This window comes from Bombus pyrosoma, linkage group LG15, assembly GCF_014825855.1.
Source record: "Bombus pyrosoma isolate SC7728 linkage group LG15, ASM1482585v1, whole genome shotgun sequence".
Classification (NCBI taxonomy): Eukaryota; Metazoa; Arthropoda; class Insecta; order Hymenoptera; family Apidae; genus Bombus; species Bombus pyrosoma.
The window spans coordinates 7,052,331-7,075,032 of NC_057784.1; the positions used below are offsets into that span (position 1 = coordinate 7,052,331).

Here is a 22,702-nt window from a genome sequence, read left to right on the forward strand (position 1 = left end):
GGATGCTTCGATATCTCGTTATGATGGACTTAATTTCAGCTCAACGTTATAGGATAATGATATTGAATCTCATATACTACATTTTATCATTTTCTCGATTAATTAATTCATAAAAACGAGTGATTTATGTACTTCCATAAGAATTCCATGAGAATTCCTCGAGAGAAAAAAAAAGGACCGTAAGAATGAAATTTTTAAAAAATATTTCAATATTAAGTATTCGATTTAATTGTTCTAAAATATCTAAATCCACAAATATTCAAAATCGACTGGCCCATTTGATTTGTATTTTTCTACTTCCAAAATTAAGCAGCGTGCTGCTGTCTGAACGCCTTACGTATACGATATTGTATAAATATTTAATGCAAATATAATATATAATAATATTATTGCATAGAATAATAATATCGTACATCGTTGATTGGAGTTTTTATTTTTCGACTCTTAAAAACTTGGTCGCTTGTCTTCGAAACGAATGTGAATTTCTATTTCACTACTACAATTACGTAATCATGTAACCTGACTATATCTCTTCCACGAAATACAGTGTTTTGATTAGTGACGAATTTTTATGACCTGGCTGTATCGTGGCTTGTATAGAAACAAGGTGTCGTAAAGGTAGTACCTTGACACGAGTAGGTGCACGCAACGTTCCACTTTCGATCGTGATCGATTTAGATCGAATTACCAGGTGGAAATTTTGCGGAAATTAATACGTCAGATAGGTGCGCGCTGTGAGATAGTATCGATCGTAACGTCGATCCGATATTGCAGAAGCTGCGGATAAATAGCGCGCCGTCTCAGATTCGATTTTGCCGGCTGTCTGGCGCAACATCTGTATCTAATAGAAAGGGTTTGAATTCGACCCATGACCCGACATATTCCTTCCCATAAATCAACGTATTACCGAATCATGCAATAATATCAATAATGTTATTGGCCATAATGTTATTGCTACAAGACGGTACGAAGAGACAAGAAAGATTTTATAACAAGCGATATTAGATGTATTTTTGATCGAAGAATATCGAAGCTTTGGAGAGTTCAATATTTTTAAGCTAATTAAAAATAGCTTGGAATCCTCCAACATGTAGAAAATCAACTTTCAATTATTTAAAGATCTTGTTATTTTCGGTGAATCGTGCATCGAATATTTGCAGGTTTCAATATTTCGAGACAATCGAATTTTCAATATTTAGAAATTTCAATGTTTCCAAGACAGTCGAATAACATTGGGTATCTGGAGATTTATGCATATAGATAACGAACTGAATTGATTTTCAAATATTTAAAGATTTAATTAACTTTAGTCGTCACCTGTTTCGCTCCAAACGAACTTCGTTTCGTCGAGTTAAGATACAAAATACTTACGTGGTAAACTCCGGAACATTTCGCAACTGCGAATTAATAGTTACGCGAAATTTATACCAAGCACAATTTCATCTTCCATTTAACCGCTAAGAATTGAACGTGGTCCGCACATTACCACACACACAGGCTACAATATGTATTCAAAACTTGCCTGGCCGAACATCGATCGTTATTCCGATCTACAAGATTACAGAGGCATCGTATCAGTCTCAAGAGTAGTAATTACGGAAAGCGAGAGAGGATCATTCGTCTTGCAGCTATCAAGGCGATCGATCGATAAATTCGAGAAATTCGACGACGTGTACGCGCGTCGGGCTAATTGTTGAGCTCGCGTGCGCCTCCGTCAAGAAACTTCAACTTCTTCTGTCGTGTCATCACGCAACGCCGTTGCATAATGTTCGGACAGCAAATTATACGTATCAACCTTTCTGACTGCACGAAAGATCCGTGTAGGTGTAAAGCGGACCTTCGTTTACCTGAATTTCACGGAAGGTAAACAGTTCATATAATGCTTGTATGCATTCACTCCGTTAATTGTAGTTTTTCATTCACGTGAGAGGAATTCATGGTTGGATAGTTCATTCAGTCGCTTGGAGTTCGTCTAATCTGAAGTTAATTAAAATTTCCACCCAATAAATGGAATTCGGATAAAAATGTATAAATGATCGATGTCTTGCATACAAACGGCCACTATCGGTGACGGGAATTTTGTTATTTGTACAAATACCAGTCGAAACGAATCAAAGTTAACGTCCAAGTTCTTGTTTTCTCTAATCTCTGTCAATCTGCTCGACTAAAAACGTGAAAGATACTTAAAAAATAGAGGGAATATATCCAGATTAATATCAAGTTTAATCCTTTCGAAATTTGATCATCCTTTAATGAGAGTGATAAAGATGTATATTTAGCGGTAAAACTAAATAAAAACGCATTGTGAAATATATCGTCTATGAAAAACAAAAAATATAACTTAACGCGCGTCTCTGGTCCTCATAAAATATTATTCTTTTTATCTCAAAAAAGGCCTGCTCCATGAAAAACGGAAAATATGACTTATCGTGTTTCTCTAGTCCTCGTAAAATATTATACCAGCTTTATCGCTGAGATGTATCGTACCGTAGGTATAATAGCTGCACCAGCAACGCCGCCTAAAGGTTTACCTACCAAAAGGGTTAGGTTCGCTAATCAAGAAATTATCGCCATGAAGAGAAAAAGAAACTGTTCCACGAATAAACGAATGAAAGCACGTAATCATGCTCGCTGGTTCGCATCTGTTTCTTTGCAACAATGTTCGAGAATACCATTGCGTGCCTCTTATCTTGTGCACACATTTTTATACACTGTTTAATTACCGAGAACGGATCGCCCGAAATTAATTTCGCAGCCAGAACAAAGGAAAGGTTGATCAGGGGCGAGGATCGAAAACAGTGGGAAGAATTATGCCTGTACAGATACCTGGAAATGACTTGTGATAACGTGAAGTTTGTTAATGCGTTTCGTGAGCGAATACATGTAGTTTTTGTACAGGTTGATAAAAGTTGCGAATACTTGAACAATTACGCTGTTGAATGGAATTACTATGTAGCCCATAGTGAATATTCTCTTTTTGTTAAATGGGAGCTTTTAGGAAGGTATTACTGCAATTCGTGCTTCACATATCCTTCGTAGCTTACTGCAACACGATATTAGTTAACCATTACACAACTACGGCTTCGATAGAATTAATTATTAATTAAGACGTATTGTTGAATCAGGAAATCTTAATAATTACTAGATCTTAATACATTTTTCTTCATATCTATACTTACAATTATAAATTATGATTATAATTTTACATCACAATTATTTCTTTACATTTAGAACCATTTCCTAAGTATTTTTTTTAATATTCAATATTTCAAAATCTTTACTGTATATATATATATATATAGGTACATAGTTTCTTTAAATATTTTATTACTCACTACATATTTACTTACTTAATGCTAGATATTTACTCCCTCTATACTCGATACGCAAGGATCTTTAAATATTTGATATTTCAATACCATTCTAATGTTTAAGATTCCAATATTATTTTACTATTTATATATTTTGTAAATAGCAAATTTAATACAGCCATATGTTCGTCGAATAATTACGAGTCAAAATAACCGACGCAAAAGGTATTTATTACGCGTGAAATTTCTCAATGATTCGTTAAACGGCGGCCGTTCTACCTCGTTTCGATACCGATTCCAACATCCTCGCGGTGAAGAAAAAAACAATTTGAAAAATCCGACCGCCCAACAATGCAAAATGTATTACGAGCTCTTTGTACCGGTCGAACAATGAATCTAGAGTGGCTACCGATATATAGTGGTCTAACCTGCTTTCGAGGCCCACGGCACTGCCATATTAATTAAAAAGAAATAATCCAGTTCGCCGGGTTTCGTCTTTGCACTCTCGCTAACCTCCATCAACGGAATAAATCCAGTCTCGATAGCGTATCTCGAACGCTTCGCTGTGAAAATGCCAATACGAAGGGATGTTAAGGGATAATTCTGCAACACGACGAACATGAATCGAGTTTTTATCTCGCAGTGGCTCTTGTATCGATAAATCGTATCGTGTAATCCGTACTTTGTGCTGCTAATAGTTTACGTCTATAAAAATGTCTATTCTATGAACAAGTCCTAGAGCTTTATACTTTTCTCACTTGGTTTAGTTATATCTTCAAAAACATCGTGAAAGGATAAATTTTCGATATTGAAAATAATTTACTATCATTCTAAATACATAAAGGTATTATTCCTCTGTAAAGGGCTATGAGCAATAGTATTTATGGAAACAGTACAATTTTCCAATTTGTTACTAGATTTTGTTACTAGATTTTGGTTTCTTTTAGTATTGAGTCAATTTAAAGAAAACAAGTGGAACCTACCTTCAATTATGTATTAATTTTAAAGCAAACTATCATGCTTCGACACCACTAACAAAGATTTCCAATATCAGTGATCATAAAGCACGTAGGTTAGAATAAGATGTCTGGAGATTATGTATCTCCGCGCAGAATGAAAGTAATCATACAAGTACGGAAACACGTTAGTATACATTCCCAATTACACCACTCTGTTTAATGGGACCTTAAGAATTCGAAAAACAAAAATGGAGAAAGAAGGGAAAAAGGGGCAGTGCATACAATGACACATTCCAATCACGCGTAATGACTGGCCGCTCCTTTGTTACACGCATTCTTCTCGCGAATGACAGTTATGCAGAATACAAAAAGTCACGCGCATGCGCATCCCACAGTTTTTTGAGACACTCGCTTTGATTGCTTGGATGTGGCACGTTTCGAACACACGTAGAAATATATATATGCCCATACGAAACTAACCTATAAACATATCTAAGCAAACGACTATTGAACGTACTATTGAATACTTTATACATATTTTGTAATGTACTTTATATCTTTACGTACGTAACTGAAGAAATGGAATTTAAACAGAAATTTGTTTCATCTACGAGATGTTACGGTAAATACTCTGTTTTGAATGTTTTATATATATTTCTACGTATCATTATCCATTACGTGCATTTTTCCACTTCCAAATTTCTGATAAATGTATAAAAATCAGCCTGCTTATCAGCCTCTTCATGACTCATGTACCACACATATATGTTACATATCGACTACCTACGTTGTAAAAGATTTGATAAAGAACTATTGTGTACTGCATTTATAGCAATTACGCAAATGCTTATTGAATCATATCTATTATGAATTTCTATTTTTTACGGCTCCCGCAAAACCTTGTTTCCACGATTCAATCGTTAAAAGTGTTTCGTATTAATCTGTTGAATAATTGAAAAATGATGCGCCATTCTTAATAACGGTTAAGTTTCCAACAGCTCGTTTGCGCCATCTCGGATTACGATTTTTACGAACTCGATCTAAACTGGTCCACGTGACGACGGTTAATCTATTTTGCATCTGCTACTCGAAATTCGTATCTTTCACAGTGGCCAGTACCGCCGATATCGGAAACCAGTTCCGTCAAAGCAATCGATCTATTCTGCGCTAGAACTGAGAAACACCGGGGGAAGTGGAAGTAGAAAAGGAGAGAGAAAGAGTGAGTGAGTTCAATTTGCAAAATTACGAGGTACCATGGAAAAAATTGGCGGCCGCGTAACAACGCGCTTGCGTGAACTATGGAACGGTGACCTATAGTCAATCCATTGCGTACAATCACTTGCTTCGTAAAAATTAATCTAGCATATATTATTTTATTATGCAATTGTACTTGTACTTGTAATTTATAAAAAATAAATACGCCTCTTTCGACTATGAAAGTATGAAAAATTATTGTAGTGTGTATTTTAAAATTTATTCAAAGTTTTAAAAGGAAGTTGTCTCAAGTCAACATAATCGATAATAAAGCAAAATGCCATAAATTGGCCTACTGTTAGTATAAAACCAAATAGTTTCTATCTCCTATATATAAACATGGCTGCGTTGAAAACATTTCAACGAGGATACGAGGAATGGAGAAAATGCGACTGGTCTAACGTAAACGTAAGGAACGTTGGGACGCACAAAGGGTCCCCGTCTCTTTTGATTCAAATTTTCCGATCCGTATGATCGTCGGGAAGGGATACGTTCCCCAGGAAACAGGAAAGAGAAAAAGAAAGAGAGAGACAGATATAGAGAGAGGGAAAAAGGAAAGGAGAGAGAGCACACGGACAGAGAGACCGACCGACAGGCTGGAATGTGGCCGTTAAACCGATCCCACCCAGCCAATCAGCATCCCCGTACCGTCGACGTTAAGACGGGTGTACAATATTGCCCTGTTAACTGGTCGGGATTTTGCTTCGATAACTGACAATTGCCATCCCCATAAATTTTTTCAACTCACTTTTTAAATTTTTCTAGACACTTCTGGTACTACAGCGGTACCTCGTTAACTGACCGTAGTTTCCAGTACCTTATTTGGGAAAGTACCTCCTCAAAAAAATATATTTCCAGGTAGTTTACAGTGTCTTCGTTTCTTCTGAATACAATCGAGATATGCATATCTGAAACATTTGTTTATTTTAAATTTTATATATATACATATATATATACGTAACGTCAGAAATACTCCATGAAATAAGTTCCAAGAAACAGGTGAATTAACGCGTCACTGGTGTACATATGTAAAATAAACAAATGTGTCAACCATCCATATCACATTAGTACTTATTGGGAAATAAAGATATTTGAAATTTCCTCAGAATATACCTTTCTCGATAGCTGACCGGGTAAGCTCCCGGTTCGTGACCAGTTAAAGAAGCACTACTGTATACATACCAGTAGAAGAAGCACTAGGAAGCACGACTCGCAAAAGCGTGAGAATAAAAAGTAATCAGAGGTCAAGAAACAGACAGGGCGACAGAGGGTGCTCGCGATAATAACACGGGTCGATATACACCGGGCGTTATTTTGAGGCCCTTCGCGTTCGTAGGATTCTCGGACGAATGCGTAACGTATACACAGTGTTATATGCATATACACTATACGCGTATAGAAACTGGGGTTGCTCTTTCTCGTAACGTGCACCTTTGACTGTCCTCGAACTTCTCTCTCTCTCTCTCTCTCTCTCTCTCTTTCTCCCTCAGTCTTACTCTCTTTGACTATGTGGTACCAAACCAATACAGGCAATACCACAGGAATATGTTAGATATATATGAAAATACGATCGAAGCCAGTAAGTAGTACTTACCTTGCCGCTCTTAGCTGCCGGCGAATTCTCAACGATGTCGTAGATGACGTGCGGCAAACCCGCGGTACCGAGGAGCGAGAACCCGAATCCGGACGAGTCGCCGCGGTTCAGGGTGACCACCAGCTCCTCAGCCATGTTTCGAGCACATTGATCACCTCACTGTCATTTGACGCACCTTCACGAAACCCGCACACCGTACACAAGGATTATCCGACGACCCGTGTTTATCTCGTCTTTCTTCTCTCTCCCTTTGTCAACCACCGTGTGTCACTCTACGTTTAACGTTCCTTACGTGCTCTCGCTCTCTTGGCACACGCACGAACACCCACACACGGACCAGGAAGCAAGGGCCCCCTTCGCGAACACTTTTCGCACTGCACCGCGCGATAGAACCGCGCCGCGCTCTCTATCTCTTTCCTTCCCTCTTCCTTCTCCTTGGTTCTTTCCTCTCTTTCCGTCACCGATGACACGAGCCTCCTACTACCCGATATGCACCGTCGACGATGGACCGCAGCCAGCGATATCGGAACGAACACGTAGAAACGCCACTCCTGCGCTTTTCACTGATACCCGCCTCGAAAACGCGCGCACTTCGTACCTGTGCCTGCGCGAACCGCGGCGGCGTCGCGGCAACCGACCACGTATCCTTGCGGACGACGCAGCCACCTCCACCCTGCCCGGCGAACGCCTCGCGACTGGATGGCGCCACCTACAAGGCATCTTACAGACCCCACCGGTCCTTCACCTCTCACACTACGTTAGTCAAAATCTACCGGCAACAATACGATTGCAAATTACATTACATATGTATATTATATCCAACTTTAAAAATTATACATAGAAAATATGTATGTTTGTATCTTTTATTATGGTTTTAATGAATCGTACGATTTTTAGGAATTTGAAAAATTGCGTACGTTACGATATTGCAATTTAGAGTATTGAGCATTGTATGCTACACATACATATACATATATGTTGCAATTCAAATGAAGTAGGTGTAGTCATTTTACTAAAAAAATGGATATATTTAAAAAATTGTTAATTATATTTAGTAAACTATTGTTAGAACGTTCCTATCCAACAAAACTATTACTCAGTCATGATTATCAAATAAAATTATTTTACTTAACTAGAACGATACCATTGTTATAACAACTCGAAATAGGGCTTCAAATTTTTAAACAATACACATAAGCAATAATTTATTAGAAGACATAAAAACCAGAATGTTTTCAATTGTCAAATTCAAATAATGTATGAGCAGTAATATTTTATTTAACATTGTAACGGATTTATAACAAGTATAAAATGTTCAAAGAGTAAAATATATCTATCGATTCTCATGTTTAAAATTATATTTTATAAATATATATAAAGTTAGTCTTAACTTATATATTTCGCTTCGTGGTATGGAAAAATAATCGAATATGCAATGCAACTAGTTCACGTTTGAAATCGCAGCTTGATTAGCGTAGTAGTGATAGCAGTCATGATGCCACTAGCACATCTCGTCAAAGAATCTCTTCCAAATTATTTAGCTGGATTGCCTATTCCAGATACTATAGGAGGATGGTTTCGACTGGGAAGTAAGAAATTAAATAACATATTTACTATATATTTAGTGATCTAACAGAATCATGTTAAGTACCTTTCAGAAATGAAGTTTTTGAACGTGACATTGCAAATCACTACTGTGCCACATTCTATCCAACAGTTCTACGAATAGTATGAATTTATGAAACTTTTTTATTTTCATTTAGTACGTGATTGGATTTCCTTAGTCCCACCAACTGCGTTATTAGCGGGTATCGGTTATATGTCATACAAAGCATTTTGTCCAAAGGCTAGAGAACCAGTAAGTAATCTATATAATGTATTGTATTTATCTTTCAATACATCAAGAGCATTAAGATAGTATGTTACGTTATATTTCGCCTTTCCTTTCTTGATTATATAACGATATTACTTCGTATTTATAATTGTACCTTTAATCTAAACCTATCTAAAAATCAGTATTATATACTATTTTTTATTTGAATTCATAAATTTCTGTTTATGAAATATATGTATTAAAGGACTCACTGTACCAATTAATTATCATGTTATACAATCTACTCATCTGTAATTTGTATTAATTATAATTACAGCCGTGTGGGTTTGTGAATCCCAATATAAAGAAGGATGTAAATAAAGTGGTAGACACAGTTGATATAGAAGATATCACTGAGAAAGCTGCATTTTGTCGTTGTTGGAGATCTAAGAATGTAAGTTTTCTGTCTTTTTATCTACCTCACTGCTCTCATTTGCTGTTAAGATTCTGGATCCTATTCATAAGTGACATACATTAAGAGTATCTATGAATAACTTTGTGAGTCACGTGAACATATATTATACAATTATGTCATTTGTTTGTATGCTAACCGTATGCATAAAAGATATTAATATTGACAAATACATAAAAATATGAATAATGTTGATATTTACATTAAAAATTTGTCTATTTTAGTGGCCATATTGTGATGGTACTCATGGACGTCATAATCAGGAAACGAATGATAATGTGGGCCCTCTTGTAATTACAAGAAACAAAGATTAATGTAAACTTATTGGCACATAAAAGTTGCTGTATGTACTTGTTCTTTACAAAGCTGCTAATAAACAAAAACAAAAAATTTCTGTAATGAATAATGTAGAATTATATGAACACATCACAAATAATTAGTGTAGATAAATATTTAAATGAATAAAAAAACAACATTAAGTACAGGATGTAAAATATTATATGTATTGTCATTTACCATTTGTAACTATTTTGTGGAATTGTGATTTGTCGAATTTATAAATAAATATATTGTTATCAAAATTCGTTTTGTCACTAACTATGTAACTTAGAGTATGTGAGATTATAAATCGTCCTATCTTTTTATGTGCATAATTTTACGAAGATTTATTGAAATTACTTGAGAAGGTGTTAACTGAACTCTTTTTTCAAAAATAAAAATACATTGGTAAAAAAAATATTCCACCAATTTATTTATTTAACTAAAATTATTTACATATTCGTCGCACATATTACAAAAACAGGTGGAAAACGAAGATAATACTACATTACAAAAGTTTCGTTTATAGTATACATTTTTCAATGGTTCCAAATACTACAAAACAAGAAAGAATATCGTTACAGTAATATCGAAGAAAACTGACAGATATTCAAGCACCCTCAACTGTTTGTAAGACATTTAATTGATACTTAAAATGCTACGTCATTTATTCAACGATCTGCGCATCGCATTATCACCAGAAAAATATACATAATAGCACAGTAACGCTATTTCTAATTTCTACAGGAGAAGGAAAAAACAATCAAGGTGTTGAAAAAGATGAACTGTATACATAGTGTATATAAAACAATTACATCCCAAGAACTGTATAATATTATCCAAATATATTTGGTGTCTTGACTGTCAGGCACAATGCATGTCCTTAGTATCACAGATCAATGAATCTTCAATATTTACATAATATCAGCCTTAGCTGTGAATCATTCGGTTTTTCTTCCCTGCAGATTACTACTTTCGTTGAAATCACAGCTGTAATGTGTAAAATTAAATTATTATGATTTAATTAAATATTAATTTGAATATAATCAGTTATACGCTCACCTCAAAATGACGCAAATCATTAGTATCAAATTCTAGTTCATTAACAAGTAACTCCCGGTGTCCATATCTGTATCTAAAATACAAAAATATGGAATAAATTAATTTATTACTTCATATACATAAATAAAAAAAAAACTATAGTAAATTTAATACTTACTCGATGTACCGCCTCCAAACAATCATTCCAATATATACCAATGCAATTACTACAGCAAAACTGATCGCAGTAACTAGTGCTATGATTCCCGAAGACATATGTTTACTATTACTTTGATTAGACTTCACAGCCTCGATAGTTTCAGTATTTATACTCTCAACCTTTACTTCAAAGGTTTCAGTAGTACTACCTTTCGAATCCGTCGAATTCAGAACATCTACGATACAATGACATTTATACTATGTAACTCATGTAACTCATGTAACTCATCGAGCTTAAAACATGCAATAAGCTTTCAAGTATGTAATAATGCGTAACTGAGTTATTTTTATAGAATTTGAATTTGTATAAGAAATTATATTAAAATACATTTTTGTACCAGAATTATTGGTATTGATAGTGTGATTTGTGTCAGAAGATACAATAGCGTAATGTACTTCAGTTGTAGTCTGCGTATTATTTCCACTGATGTCCCCATCTTTCGCGTCACCTTTTTCTTTCTCATGAGAAACAACTTCCGGTACCTGAGACCCTGTAGTGGATCCAGTCTTATTATTCGCAGTAGTCGTATTAGTTATCGTAGATTCTTTAAAAGGAATATGGATGTAATGTAGTTCATTTTTATATAACTTCCTCTTTTCATTCAAATTTTATGTAATATATACCTGTAGCATTTAATGAATCACCATCATCATCCCGTGGATACTTATTACAGTGAAGCATGTCCTCTGCTTCTTTCGTAGAAGTACAGTTTTCTTTTCTATCATTTTGTTTTTCACTATTTTGCTTTTCACTATTTTGCTTTTCACTATTTTGCTTTTCGTTACTTTGCGTTTCGTTATTTACCTGTTCTTTATTTAGCTTCTCACTATTTTGCTCTTCATTATTTGGCTTTTCACTATTTTGCTTGTCATTATTTAGCTCCTCATTATTTTGATTGCTATTATTTAGCTTCTCATTATCTTCCTTCTTCTCGTCGATTGTTTTTTCTATCGGCGTATTTACATCCGCATTAGTTGTATTAGTTAGTGTAGAATTATTGGTCTCGTTCGCTGTTTTTATACCTAAAAAGAAATAAAAAACGATAAGACATTCTTTACATTCGGTACATTCTCACGGTAATAATTTGTGCTATCATTAAGCGCAAATTATGCAGAAAGAATATTGACCGCATGCATTTTAAGCGTTCAACCGAGTTGATGCAAACACAAAGAATTCAATCGTTAAGAAAATTCATTCTACTCACCCGTATTATCTTCTGCCGCCTTTATCGATGAGGTGGTCGCTTTGCTACTGCTATTACTCAAAATATCGGTCGGTTCCTTTAGGTTTCCGATGTCCACTTTGCTTGGATGTTCTTCTCTGCTCGCATACAGCGAGAAGGCTCTGCCAACTAACAACGAAACTATTTATAAAACAACCATTTTTAACGCTATCGATGCAAGTAATACGAATGTGAAAAACATTAACAGCTTGTAAATATACATCACATCGTGGCGAACACTTTACGTGGAACTGTCTCTATTTCGTAAAATTTCAAAAATATATTGAGAAGTAAAGGGAGAACTTGTATATTTTGACAAATCTATAGTTAGCCTGATTGTTTGAAATTCTGAAGATACACTATCTACAATTGAAGTATCACGTTTAAGAAAATTTAAGAAAATTTCACTCGATATAGAAATATCGCTACACTTTTATCTTACCGCACATCGGAACCAGCAGAACAACGATCACCCGCAATTGAAGCATCTTTTTTCCGTTCTGCCTATTTGTGTTTACGCCTTGAATTCGAAAACCGTTGCACTTTTGCACGTACTTCGTCGTCTCTGGCACAGCTTATCGTTCCCTGAGCGTTAATCCACGTTGTGGGATCGAACCTGAAACCAAGATTGATCGCAATTATCAATTTTCTCCACCTCCACCTATTATACGTTTTATCTGTTATCTTAGATAAACTAGGCATACAAATACATTTTTTATTATTATATCGCCACTTTAGTGCAATTATTAATAGCACTAATGTGTTAATTAAAGGTATTTAATTATATAATTAAGAGGATAGGTGAATAATTATCTTTTATATTTTTTTATTGAATGCATTACAAACAAATATAGATTACACAAAAGGACTTGAAATATGTGTATTTCTAACACGCATAACAGGATATTTTTCCTGTTCGATAATATTGTGCTTATGCTATATTATATTGTGTTATGTTATTCCATAATGTATTTCATATCATGTTATATTTTGTTACATTTTACTATAATTACATGAAATATATACGTTAATAACAGAGACTGTATCAGGCTTTAAGCCTTATTAAAATAACCAAATAATAATACTAAAATTTACTTAAAAAGAATAACTTTTTAATGTGCAATAACAAACAATATATTTATCTTGTATTCTTACATTCGCTATTCTATTTATCTTTGGCTTAGTGAATCGCGATAGTTCCCACTGATAATAGAAATGTGTATAAGTGCTTATCGAAATAAAATTCTATCGATGGTATTTTGTTGGACCACATTTCGAATCTAAAGATGATTTTCTCAATTGAGTGAAATTTAAATTATTGCCCAGTTTTCTATGAAATTCTAATTACATATTTATAAATCAATATCATTTATAAATTTGAATAGACTCTGATTGCGTATAATTTCGCAATTCAAAGTAATGCGAAAGAGACAAGCCTGTATTTACGGAAATTGCACTTTTGAAAAGAATAAATGAAAAGATTCGAATAATAAGATGTATGTACATAATAGAGATGAGTTCGACTGTATCAGCTTCCGTTTGTCAGATAACTACTGTATCAATTGAGCGATTTAACCTGTTTGAACTAAATTGTTTTTTTTTTCCTTGAACTTCGTTTTAAAAATGTCATACTGTCCACAAGTATACATACATCGAAGTATCAATTAGTATTTATATCTATATTTGCTACATAATATATAGTCTCCATAGTTTACAATATTCATCGCCTATCAAATCTCAAGTCGAAAACTAAAACGTAAAAATTGTTTAAATATATATTACCCTGCATTTTATATTGAATATCGAGGTTCATTAATATGACGGATAATTGACTGTTTAAATACTTTTATGATCTCTGCGAAGTATACACTAGCATTAAATATTGTGTAATTTTTGTATGTATTCTCAGGTTTGTTTCAAGCTTTGCCAATGTTACCATGATAATCGAATCTCATAACAGTGTTAATGAAATTTCAAAATGTTTCGCATAGAAGTCGAATATCTTTGTGTACTTTATTTCTCACATAACCAAATTCTCAGAAAATCGAATTAGAATGTTATGAAACGGCACCAGATCATTTACATCACTGTGAGCATGTCGACGAATCCCGGTTAAGTTTACTTCCATATATTATTGCGTATTGTACGATCTACTTTTTATACTTGTTATATTAAGGCGAAAAGAAACTGTTATAAAGAACTTGTTTACGTACATAAAAATATCCTTGTGGTGCCATTCAAACATGGAAGTTGGAAAACATTCAAAACACAAGAATTTATCACTTCGAATTTTCTTTTATGGTGTGTACATGTTACTATGGTAAGAGTGAAGAGGCATTTTTTCACAGAAATCGTTCCTAATTTCGGGCACAATCACTATGGAAATCCAAGAATGACCGTGTACCGCATTCTCACGAATTCGCCTGTGAGAAAAGTTATATAAATCTCTTCTTCTGACGTCGCTAACATTCGTGTGCTATTATACGCCTTACATACTTCAAAAAGGATGTAGAAAATATTGTTCTAATAATTTTCAGGTATCTGACTATTCTGAAAGATGAAAATATACAATTAATATTTTATTAATTATGCCCTCTTTTGAAATAGTATTTGTTAGTCGGTTAGGAAAAGACTCGTATGATTATAATATATATGTGTATGTTTATTACCGTTGCTGCAAAATGATATGCAAGAAAACGTCATATTTATTTTTTTAAAATTACTAGAAATTCATTAAGTAAAGATAAACAATACTTGGAAAAGTAATTTCGAAGGAATGAAAGTATTTATTACTTGTTTAATCTTTGACCAACTTTTTACTTAAATGTAATTAGAATGTAGGGCGTTTCACACAGACGATATAGGAAATTATAAAGAAAATAATAGATTATCGTAATTATATACAGAATTTTTTGACGACGATATCCATAATTATGATGCCTAATTAGCGTGATACTTTTTATCTGTATGTGTTAAATGAATGAGCCCACAGAACGGAACTTCTAAACGCGCATTTTAATACGCCACGTTTCAACGAGAGAACTGTCGTAGTCATTTCACCGTGTTCAATAAAGGTAAATCATAGAGAAAACATTCGCGCGAGATCCTGGTCGATAAAAAAAGATCAATAGGCGAATTAACCTATTTCTCGGTGTATAATACACGGTCTAAAAGTGCATACCTTTGTCGAACGTGAAAGTAGAATGTTCCACTTTTTCTCTATTTGCAATCGTTTGGTGAAGAATCGCTATATATTTAGAAGAGAGACCAGGAAACAGTGGCAGCCAGTAAAACTCGAAAAATTGTCGTCACACACGAACTTATGGTTCGGCCGATATACCACGCAATTGCAACGTTCCGCGTGTAATTGCATTACAATTAATCGTTGTTCCTCGTAAGATGGGGGAAAATGTTCGTGTGTACACAAATTGTTTCACTCGCCGTTCACTTTTCAACTCTCAACTGCGTTTTACGCGCTACTTCTAAAATCTCGATCACGAGTGCATTTCCGTAACACGAATTGGTTTTTCTTTTTTTGAAAAAATGGAAACCGCTCGATTGACGTGTTGATTACCGATAGTGACGCAATTCTCTCGTTACTACATGAAGAGTATGGTCACATTTAAGTAAAATCTGTATTCCAATACTGTTACAGAAACTTTCACGAACTCGAAGAACAAATAACGTTTGTCGAGTAACTCGTCACTAGGAGTTACACTATTACACCAGTTACTACATTTACACTGTTAATGAAATACAAATGAAATTTCATTATGCTAGGTCACGATCGAAATATCTTTGCTATAATCACCTTTAGTCGTACTTGAGCTATATCTTGTTTTTAATAATAGAACACGAATGTTTAATGGATAGACGCGTAGTATGCGAACTTTCGATTATTCCATCATCTTGTTTCATCGATCGAGCCACGCGTTGCTATTCTACTTCTATATCGTTTAACGCATAGACAATTTCAAATTGAAATGTCCACTCGAATCAAGCTAAACCGCGCACTGTGAGTTGTTCGTTCCCTTAAGAGCAACAGCATACTGCACGTTCTACGCGACTGGAGAGGTATATGTATAATAGTGACATACGGCGAAAGAGAGGGCTACAATCTACAATAACGCGCCGCATGTGTAAAACGAAACCAAGAAGAAACAAACAGTCATCAACGTAATTTGTTAGTAGCTGTTTATTAGTTGATTTAGTCAAGTCATTAATTGTATAAATGTATAGTAGTGTCTTAAAAGATAAGGTAATCGCTTTAAACTACCGAAGTAAATTTTCGGGCCGAGATCTTCGAGAACGAATTTCGTATTGAGAATAGTGATATCTTTCACGATTCTTTTTTTAGCCCATTTTTGAGTAAATCGTCTTGAGTTGTATTCGGTTCTGCACGTTAATCGGATTAAAACAAGTAGCTTGAACATAAGAGAAATATAAGAGTGTCAATGCACACGGACTATTTTGCTTGAAGTTGAGCGAAACACTTGTCTAATGAAATCGATGATGCAAATGCATATAAAATCTATATACGACCGCAAGTTATCAAATTCTATCGGTTAAACGCAATTTGACTACCCTGTAGAATCATGTATATTTAGTAACATCAATCCCCATCTTGCAAAATAGTTTTATATTTCGTGATTCGATCTGCCTCTATTATAATATTACAAAATTCTGCTTCAAACGTAGTATATTCACCAGTGAGTTCACGTAGCCAAGGAAGAATTTCAAGAATTCTAAAGACACCTTACAGTTATACAGACTTCGTTATAGCGACCTACATAGTCCCTTACTTAAGTTCAACAAGCAGCCAAAGTTGGAAATAAAGCAATATTTTTATGTATCCTTCGACAGGTTACGAATTTCTGGCGACGTTGAATTAACAAGAATTATCATTACATAATATCTGAATCCTGAATGAATACCGGCTATTAAGATAATGGTAAGTTGATTTTTAGCGTTACAATACATTACCTGCCAATATTCCCAGAATACATTGACGTATACTGAAATTCTCACTGCTCGATATGCATCTAATCGATATTCTACTGTAAAAACCGGTAACAACAAGCTTAAGTAGAGGAAATCGTACGCGCGTATACATGAGTACGTCACAGGCGTTTTACCCTGTGGGATTTTATACGTCATCGAATAAACTTGAAAGGCACGAGGCCGTTATATACGTACCTGCTTATGTTCTCTCCTTGTTTATCCACAGGCTGATTAATTCTCCTTCTGCTGGATTCAACATTTTCCCAACTTAATTTTGTAGATCTATTCAACGCAATTTCAAGTAGTTACGTATATATTGAATTATCTCTAGGAGGATCATAAAAATTTAAAGTCCGATTCCACACTGTTCTATGTAGTTGGAAAATTATCTATAGTAAACAACCGCATTGTTCTGTGAAATAGCTGCTACCTTGGAAGTTCCACAGCGTTATATATAGGGTGTTCGAGAAGTAAATAAGTAAATTGTATGATTGTTTTATGAATAGCAGTAAGAAGAAATATTTATGAGACGGTAATCGTTTTGTGATTTCATATTATTAAACGTTATAGTATTATAACCTTATTTGAAGAATCTAAAACACAAACGTATTAGAATTAAGCAAAATTTGCAAACGTCGAAGATTCCGTGAACAGGATTCCTTGCATTGAACTATGATACCTTTTTAATCCCACTATATGTGACGGATAAAATCAAGAATGCAAGATAAAATTAAACGCTTTTAGCTGAACATAGTCATTTTAGTATTGTGGTAAACGTTATACTTCGACTCGTAGTTACGGTATAGTGAATGGTTAAAACATACGTACATATGTTATTTCGGAACGATACCTTTGGACCACTAAAACTCATACATCTTTATTAAAATGCATAGCTTTGTAGAAGTTCGATTCCAGTGATTAACAAATGTTCTTTATTCTTCAAAGAAATCAATAATCTGCTTGATAATTCGTTATTTTATTATTTTTTTAAAGTCATGTGAGAATATACATATGTTTGATATTTTTGCATAATTAATATCAGATTCATTCCTATAACACTGACCATAAAATTCGAGGTCAAGAAAAAAGTTTAGAGCGACAGTCGCATGCCATTGGCTCGTATATTGATGTAATCATACTCTCTAATAAACTAATTCTTATTTAATTATCGAGATTGTAAATAGCAACGGTTGATGAATTTCTTGCGCAGGATGTGTTAATACGTCAGTAAACGGAAAATAATGGTTAAGGAGTTGTCTGTGAGAAGTGAAATTTCCATAGGTAAAGAAGCGTGCATGAAGAAAATGCTTACACGTAACGTGATTTATACTCAGTCTGTAAACGGTAAAACGAAGAACACATAAGCTTCCACGTAAAAATAGATTGACCCTGCCGTCGATAAAACCCTGCAAAGCGCGAAACCCTTCAACGCGAGTAATTCGATATACGCGAGGAGAGGTGAATGGCGAGAAGCATTCTCACGAGGTACTCGCGTATACCTACAATAGGTTCTCTTTAGAATTCCGTATCCTGGCCGTGAATAATTTTCTTCTACTCCTTCTTCTTTTTTTTCTTTCTTTCCTGGTAAATAATTTCTTTATGCTCTCTCAACGACAAATAATCGCATTCAATGAATGTTCTCGAACAATGAGCACAAAAATCATAAAGAAGATAAACGAGTCCTCTTTGTGAAAATCTTTCGTTTCGTAGACAAAAACTGACCATCATAAACAACGGAAAATTAGATTTATTATATTAATTTATAATTTATTTCTTATCTTGCGGAATATACAGTTCTTTACTAACATTCAACTACTTTATAATTATAATATTCGGACTTAGCCTTCATCAATTTTTTTGGTACGAACGTAGACTAATGTTCTAAATTATCTTTTATGCTAATTAGGATTTACGTCCCTCACTGTGTAGCACGCGTTCAATCACGATTTGGCAATTAAAATATTTTCCAGTATAATAAAAGTTGGTAGTTACATTATCAGGTCGTAAAAAAAAATTGTTAGTAAGTAGATGGAGATAGTTGTTTATATGTACAAAATATTGCACGTTTATGAGACGGAAATATATAGTCTCATAAACAATACGTAAGCGTGTAATTAAACATTTAAGTACACAAAAGTTATCTCAGGCACCTACTAGTACAAATATTTTATATCGATATCAATTAACACAGCATCTATTGGTACTATACAATTTTTAAATACAATATCGTATTATAGAGTACATAAAGTGAAGCATCGCACAAGGTTGATATATCGATTTAGTGTACCAACATATTTCATAACAAGCTCGGTATATTAGGTTATGACTAGCACAGTGTGTCAATGCAATTTATTGATCTTTCGATTACGATTTTACGTAACGATACGATTTCATTGAATGATCCAATCATAAATAATGTTATTCGATGATATCGTGCAATATCTACAATTGAACGTTACATACTTCATGTGGTTAACACATGAGGTTATGAACACCATTATTTTTCCATGAAAGGCACGTAAACTTATACACACATTTCGCGCACTGCTAATGTTTATAAAAATTTTTGTTATACATTTATTTTCCGGCACACAATATATTACTTGAGTAAATAAATATAAATATTATGAAAAAGTAATAGAAGCACATTTGTATCACACTATCTTAAATATTCTATTTTTATATAAATTATACGTAAATAAATGTCTTATTTTCATTATATGAGGTTGAAAATTCTTTGATACTCGTAAAATGAAAATGTTAATACTATCTGTTAACGATAATGCTTATTTTCAGTCAAAATAATTTCTAATCATTAATTATTGAAAATTCTTAAATTATATAAAGTTCTTTGTGTAATCTACTATAATTTACCAATTAAATATTGCGTTATTTTATTCTACCGATTTTAAATGCACGATTTTACTTCAAATATATCAAAGATTTTTAATATATTAAATGCTTTTTCATAAAAATATTGAAAGCCTTGCAACTGCTAAATTCTTATGTTCTTTAAGCTAAAATGTCTGCAATTTTTCATTTCTTCCACTTATAACGTATTTGATAGTTAAATACATAACTTGTTATACAATAGTTGTATACATCAAAGTATATACATATGCAAAAATGTGTATACACATCTAAAAGATGTCATTTTCTTCTTAGGTCCACTACTTCTATCACTGCAGTTACATCCAACTTACAGTGTTTTGCTTTCTGAAAAAATATTCTTTTGAACGTATGTAACAGATTATATTTACACAATCTGCATTAAAGTCATTTAGAATAATTACCATGTATAGTGGAGGATCTGTTGGATGTGGATGAAATCCAGTTTCTCTGCAATTGGCAATAAATTCTAATCCATATTCTGGAGTCAGAATGAAAAATCCTGTTCTAAAGTAAAGAAATATATTGAGTTAAAAAAAACTCCTTTTTTTATACATTCAGATATTTTTTCTTTTACTTACTCATCATATTTAGGAGCACAAACAATGGCAATGGCTTCAGCCATCATAAGTTGATATGCACAATGTGTATGAAGATCAACACTAGATAGAAAGGCAGTCTGTGTAGGATGTGTCTGCGAAGTACAATTATTTTTTCTATTTGCAAATTCACCCAGTTCAGATGTTGTTTTCAATGATAATTTTACTTTAAATTCAAATATTACATACATGTATCCATCCAAGAGTAATCAAATTATGTTGATCCTGATAATCAAATATATCTTCTTCATTATACGTTACACAGGAATCTGGGGATCCAGTTTGTTCAGGAATTAATAAATGAGTAACAACTAATTTATTTCTTTCTAATTTGCCTGCTAATATACCACAAGTTTCTTTATTATTCATGGTGTTAGAGAATGCCAACATGAGGAAGTTTTGCATTAATTTAGTTGGCAGTACTATGTCTCTTAAAGTAAAACTGTCACAAAGCAAAGAAGGTTTTGTTGAGCGATCTATAGTGGGTCTATTAAAAAATACAATTATATAATTTAATATTATTTGTAAATTACTATAAAAATTCAATTTCTTTTTACATTATACTTACTTTTCTTTAGATGTTTGTGCAGTTATATCACTAGATGGACTTACTAATGGTCTTGATGGTATACTGGAAATTTTTTTAAGCTTGGCATCTTCAGGAGATGTTACACTTGCAACCATAGCAGCTTCTGCTGCTTTAACAGCTGCTAATGCAGCTAATTTGTTCTTTCTTTCTTCCTCTTCTCTCAACCTAGACAAATATTATATGTTCATAATCATTATACATATCTATAAATATAAATATATAGGCTGAGTCACCTAAGGCTAGGACCTAAAATATTTTTGAAATGGTTAATTATATTAAAAAAATGAATCATATATTTTTTGAAAACATTTGATATAGTTCATTATACCTTATAAAAAGTATTTGATTATTTATACAAGAATCCATTAGTTTAGATCTGGTATTTTTCTCTACTATCTATAGATGAATGCTTGTGAAGTAATTCATACAAATTACAAGAAAAAAAATCCCACGATGTGCTTGCTTACCAACAGATTTCATACAGAAATATCAGAATGTCTTTTGATTCTCAGATTCATCTCTTCTCCATCATTTTTGTCGCGGTTTGAGAAGGGTCAATATTTCTGATTCTAGCCTTAGATGACTCACCCTGTATAATTTATAAAATATTATAAAGTACTTTTCTAATTCTTCTTGTTTCAGTCTTTCCTTTTCAATTTTTTCTCTTTCTTTTACATCTTCCAGATATTTATTTAATTCTGTTTGATATTGTTCTAATAATTGTTTCTTTAATTCTTCAGCCTTAGGAAGTACTTTACGTAATGTTTGTTGATTATGCTCCTTATCTTTTAATGATACTGTGTCAAATTGTGGATGATTTCTTATTTTTTCAACAAAAATCCTGTAATAATACATTTTTAAAAAATAAATTGAATGTCTTAAATTATCATAAGCTACATATTGTATTTAAAATAACATAGCTTACGTTATGAATTTGACGTATAAAATATATGCATATTCAAGATTATTATCTTTCATGCACATATCTGCCATCCTAATCATCTCTACACCAGAACGATAATATCTGAAAAGGATTCAACAGATTAATAGTGTTAGAATTATTTAATTGAACTTAAAAATGTATTTTTCAACAGGTTGCAACAATGATGTATGAAAAACAATTATAATAGGGCCTGGTACCTTTGAGGTGGAATGTTACGGTCCATTTCTACTGTGGAAGCATAATCCGAGAGATTCTTCAACCGTGCTCGTGGATCTGATATGCCAACATTCTTCCAAGGATGTTTGGCACTGACACTTTTGATCTCTGACGTTTCCTTGCTCATTTAAAAATTTTAGGTTACGTTTAGTCAATATATTAATTCTTTATTACATCTGAAAAGATTTACTATAAGTGGATCCTCGTAGTTTTAAAATATACATAAACATTTACCCCATTTTAATTCTAATATATTAACAA

General features: G+C 33.4%; 4 protein-coding genes across 12 annotated transcripts in view; 1 reads left to right on the top strand and 3 right to left on the bottom strand.

The window, feature by feature from the left end:
- Positions 1–7,831, bottom strand: part of LOC122575637 (PH and SEC7 domain-containing protein) — an 84,226-nt gene extending 76,395 nt beyond the window's left edge. For 2 of the 4 annotated variants that reach the window (XM_043744890.1, XM_043744885.1), the window contains exon 1: positions 7,119–7,831. In XM_043744890.1, coding sequence (XP_043600825.1) covers positions 7,119–7,253 — 135 coding nt within the window. In that variant the 5' untranslated portion in view covers positions 7,254–7,831. The remainder of the gene's footprint in view (positions 1–7,118) is intronic. The other 2 variants (XM_043744896.1, XM_043744886.1) reach the window with 2 other exon arrangements.
- Positions 7,832–8,546: 715 nt separating this feature from the next.
- Positions 8,547–9,897, top strand: LOC122576060 (CDGSH iron-sulfur domain-containing protein 2 homolog). The gene is made up of 4 exons (XM_043745849.1): positions 8,547–8,707; positions 8,882–8,976; positions 9,269–9,385; positions 9,628–9,897. The coding sequence occupies exons 1-4, from the start codon at positions 8,611–8,613 to the stop codon at positions 9,715–9,717; spliced, it is 399 nt and encodes a 132-aa protein (XP_043601784.1). The 5' UTR covers positions 8,547–8,610; the 3' UTR covers positions 9,718–9,897.
- A 233-nt stretch (positions 9,898–10,130) lies between these two features.
- Positions 10,131–16,233, bottom strand: LOC122576058 (probable serine/threonine-protein kinase clkA). 6 transcript variants are annotated; one of them, XM_043745844.1, is made up of 10 exons: positions 16,016–16,231; positions 14,701–14,754; positions 14,418–14,627; positions 12,647–12,820; positions 12,187–12,333; positions 11,606–12,004; positions 11,320–11,526; positions 10,941–11,157; positions 10,784–10,856; positions 10,131–10,711 (listed from the first exon to the last, which is right to left on the bottom strand). In XM_043745844.1, exons 4-10 carry the CDS (start codon positions 12,690–12,692, stop codon positions 10,706–10,708), a joined length of 1,095 nt encoding a protein of 364 aa, XP_043601779.1. In that variant the 5' UTR covers positions 12,693–12,820; positions 14,418–14,627; positions 14,701–14,754; positions 16,016–16,231; the 3' UTR covers positions 10,131–10,705. The 6 variants fall into 6 exon arrangements, with proteins under 6 accessions (XP_043601779.1, XP_043601778.1, XP_043601780.1 ...); XM_043745843.1 differs by having other exon boundaries at positions 15,386–16,231; XM_043745845.1 differs by having other exon boundaries at positions 11,320–11,472; positions 14,418–14,754; positions 15,386–16,233.
- Positions 16,234–18,951: 2,718 nt separating this feature from the next.
- LOC122576057 (STAM-binding protein) lies at positions 18,952–22,568 on the bottom strand. Its single transcript, XM_043745839.1, has 8 exons — positions 22,423–22,568; positions 22,208–22,306; positions 21,902–22,123; positions 21,262–21,447; positions 20,883–21,180; positions 20,676–20,788; positions 20,499–20,601; positions 18,952–20,421 (listed from the first exon to the last, which is right to left on the bottom strand). The coding sequence occupies exons 1-8, from the start codon at positions 22,566–22,568 to the stop codon at positions 20,356–20,358; spliced, it is 1,233 nt and encodes a 410-aa protein (XP_043601774.1). The 3' UTR covers positions 18,952–20,355.
- Between the last annotated feature and the right edge of the window lie 134 nt (positions 22,569–22,702).

Excerpts from the sequence above, each read along its gene's own strand:
- LOC122576060 (XM_043745849.1), top strand. The coding sequence starts at position 8,611 with ATGATGCCACTAGCACATCTCGTCAAAGAATCTCTTCCAAATTATTTA. Across the intron at positions 8,708-8,881 it reads AGGATGGTTTCGACTGGGAA|TACGTGATTGGATTTCCTTA; the intron begins GTAAGAAATTAA and ends ATTTTCATTTAG. Across the intron at positions 9,386-9,627 it reads GTTGTTGGAGATCTAAGAAT|TGGCCATATTGTGATGGTAC; the intron begins GTAAGTTTTCTG and ends TGTCTATTTTAG.
- LOC122576058 (XM_043745841.1), bottom strand. The coding sequence starts at position 12,692 with ATGCTTCAATTGCGGGTGATCGTTGTTCTGCTGGTTCCGATGTGCG. Across the intron at positions 11,158-11,319 it reads TATCAATACCAATAATTCTG|ATGTTCTGAATTCGACGGAT; the intron begins GTACAAAAATGT and ends ATTGTATCGTAG. Across the intron at positions 10,857-10,940 it reads GTTTGGAGGCGGTACATCGA|ATACAGATATGGACACCGGG; the intron begins GTAAGTATTAAA and ends TTTGTATTTTAG.
- LOC122576057 (XM_043745839.1), bottom strand. The coding sequence starts at position 22,568 with ATGAGCAAGGAAACGTCAGAGATCAAAAGTGTCAGTGCCAAACATCCT. Across the intron at positions 21,448-21,901 it reads AAACAAGAAGAATTAGAAAA|GTTGAGAGAAGAGGAAGAAA; the intron begins GTACTTTATAAT and ends ATATTTGTCTAG. Across the intron at positions 20,789-20,882 it reads TTACTCTTGGATGGATACAT|ACACATCCTACACAGACTGC; the intron begins GTATGTAATATT and ends TGTACTTCGCAG.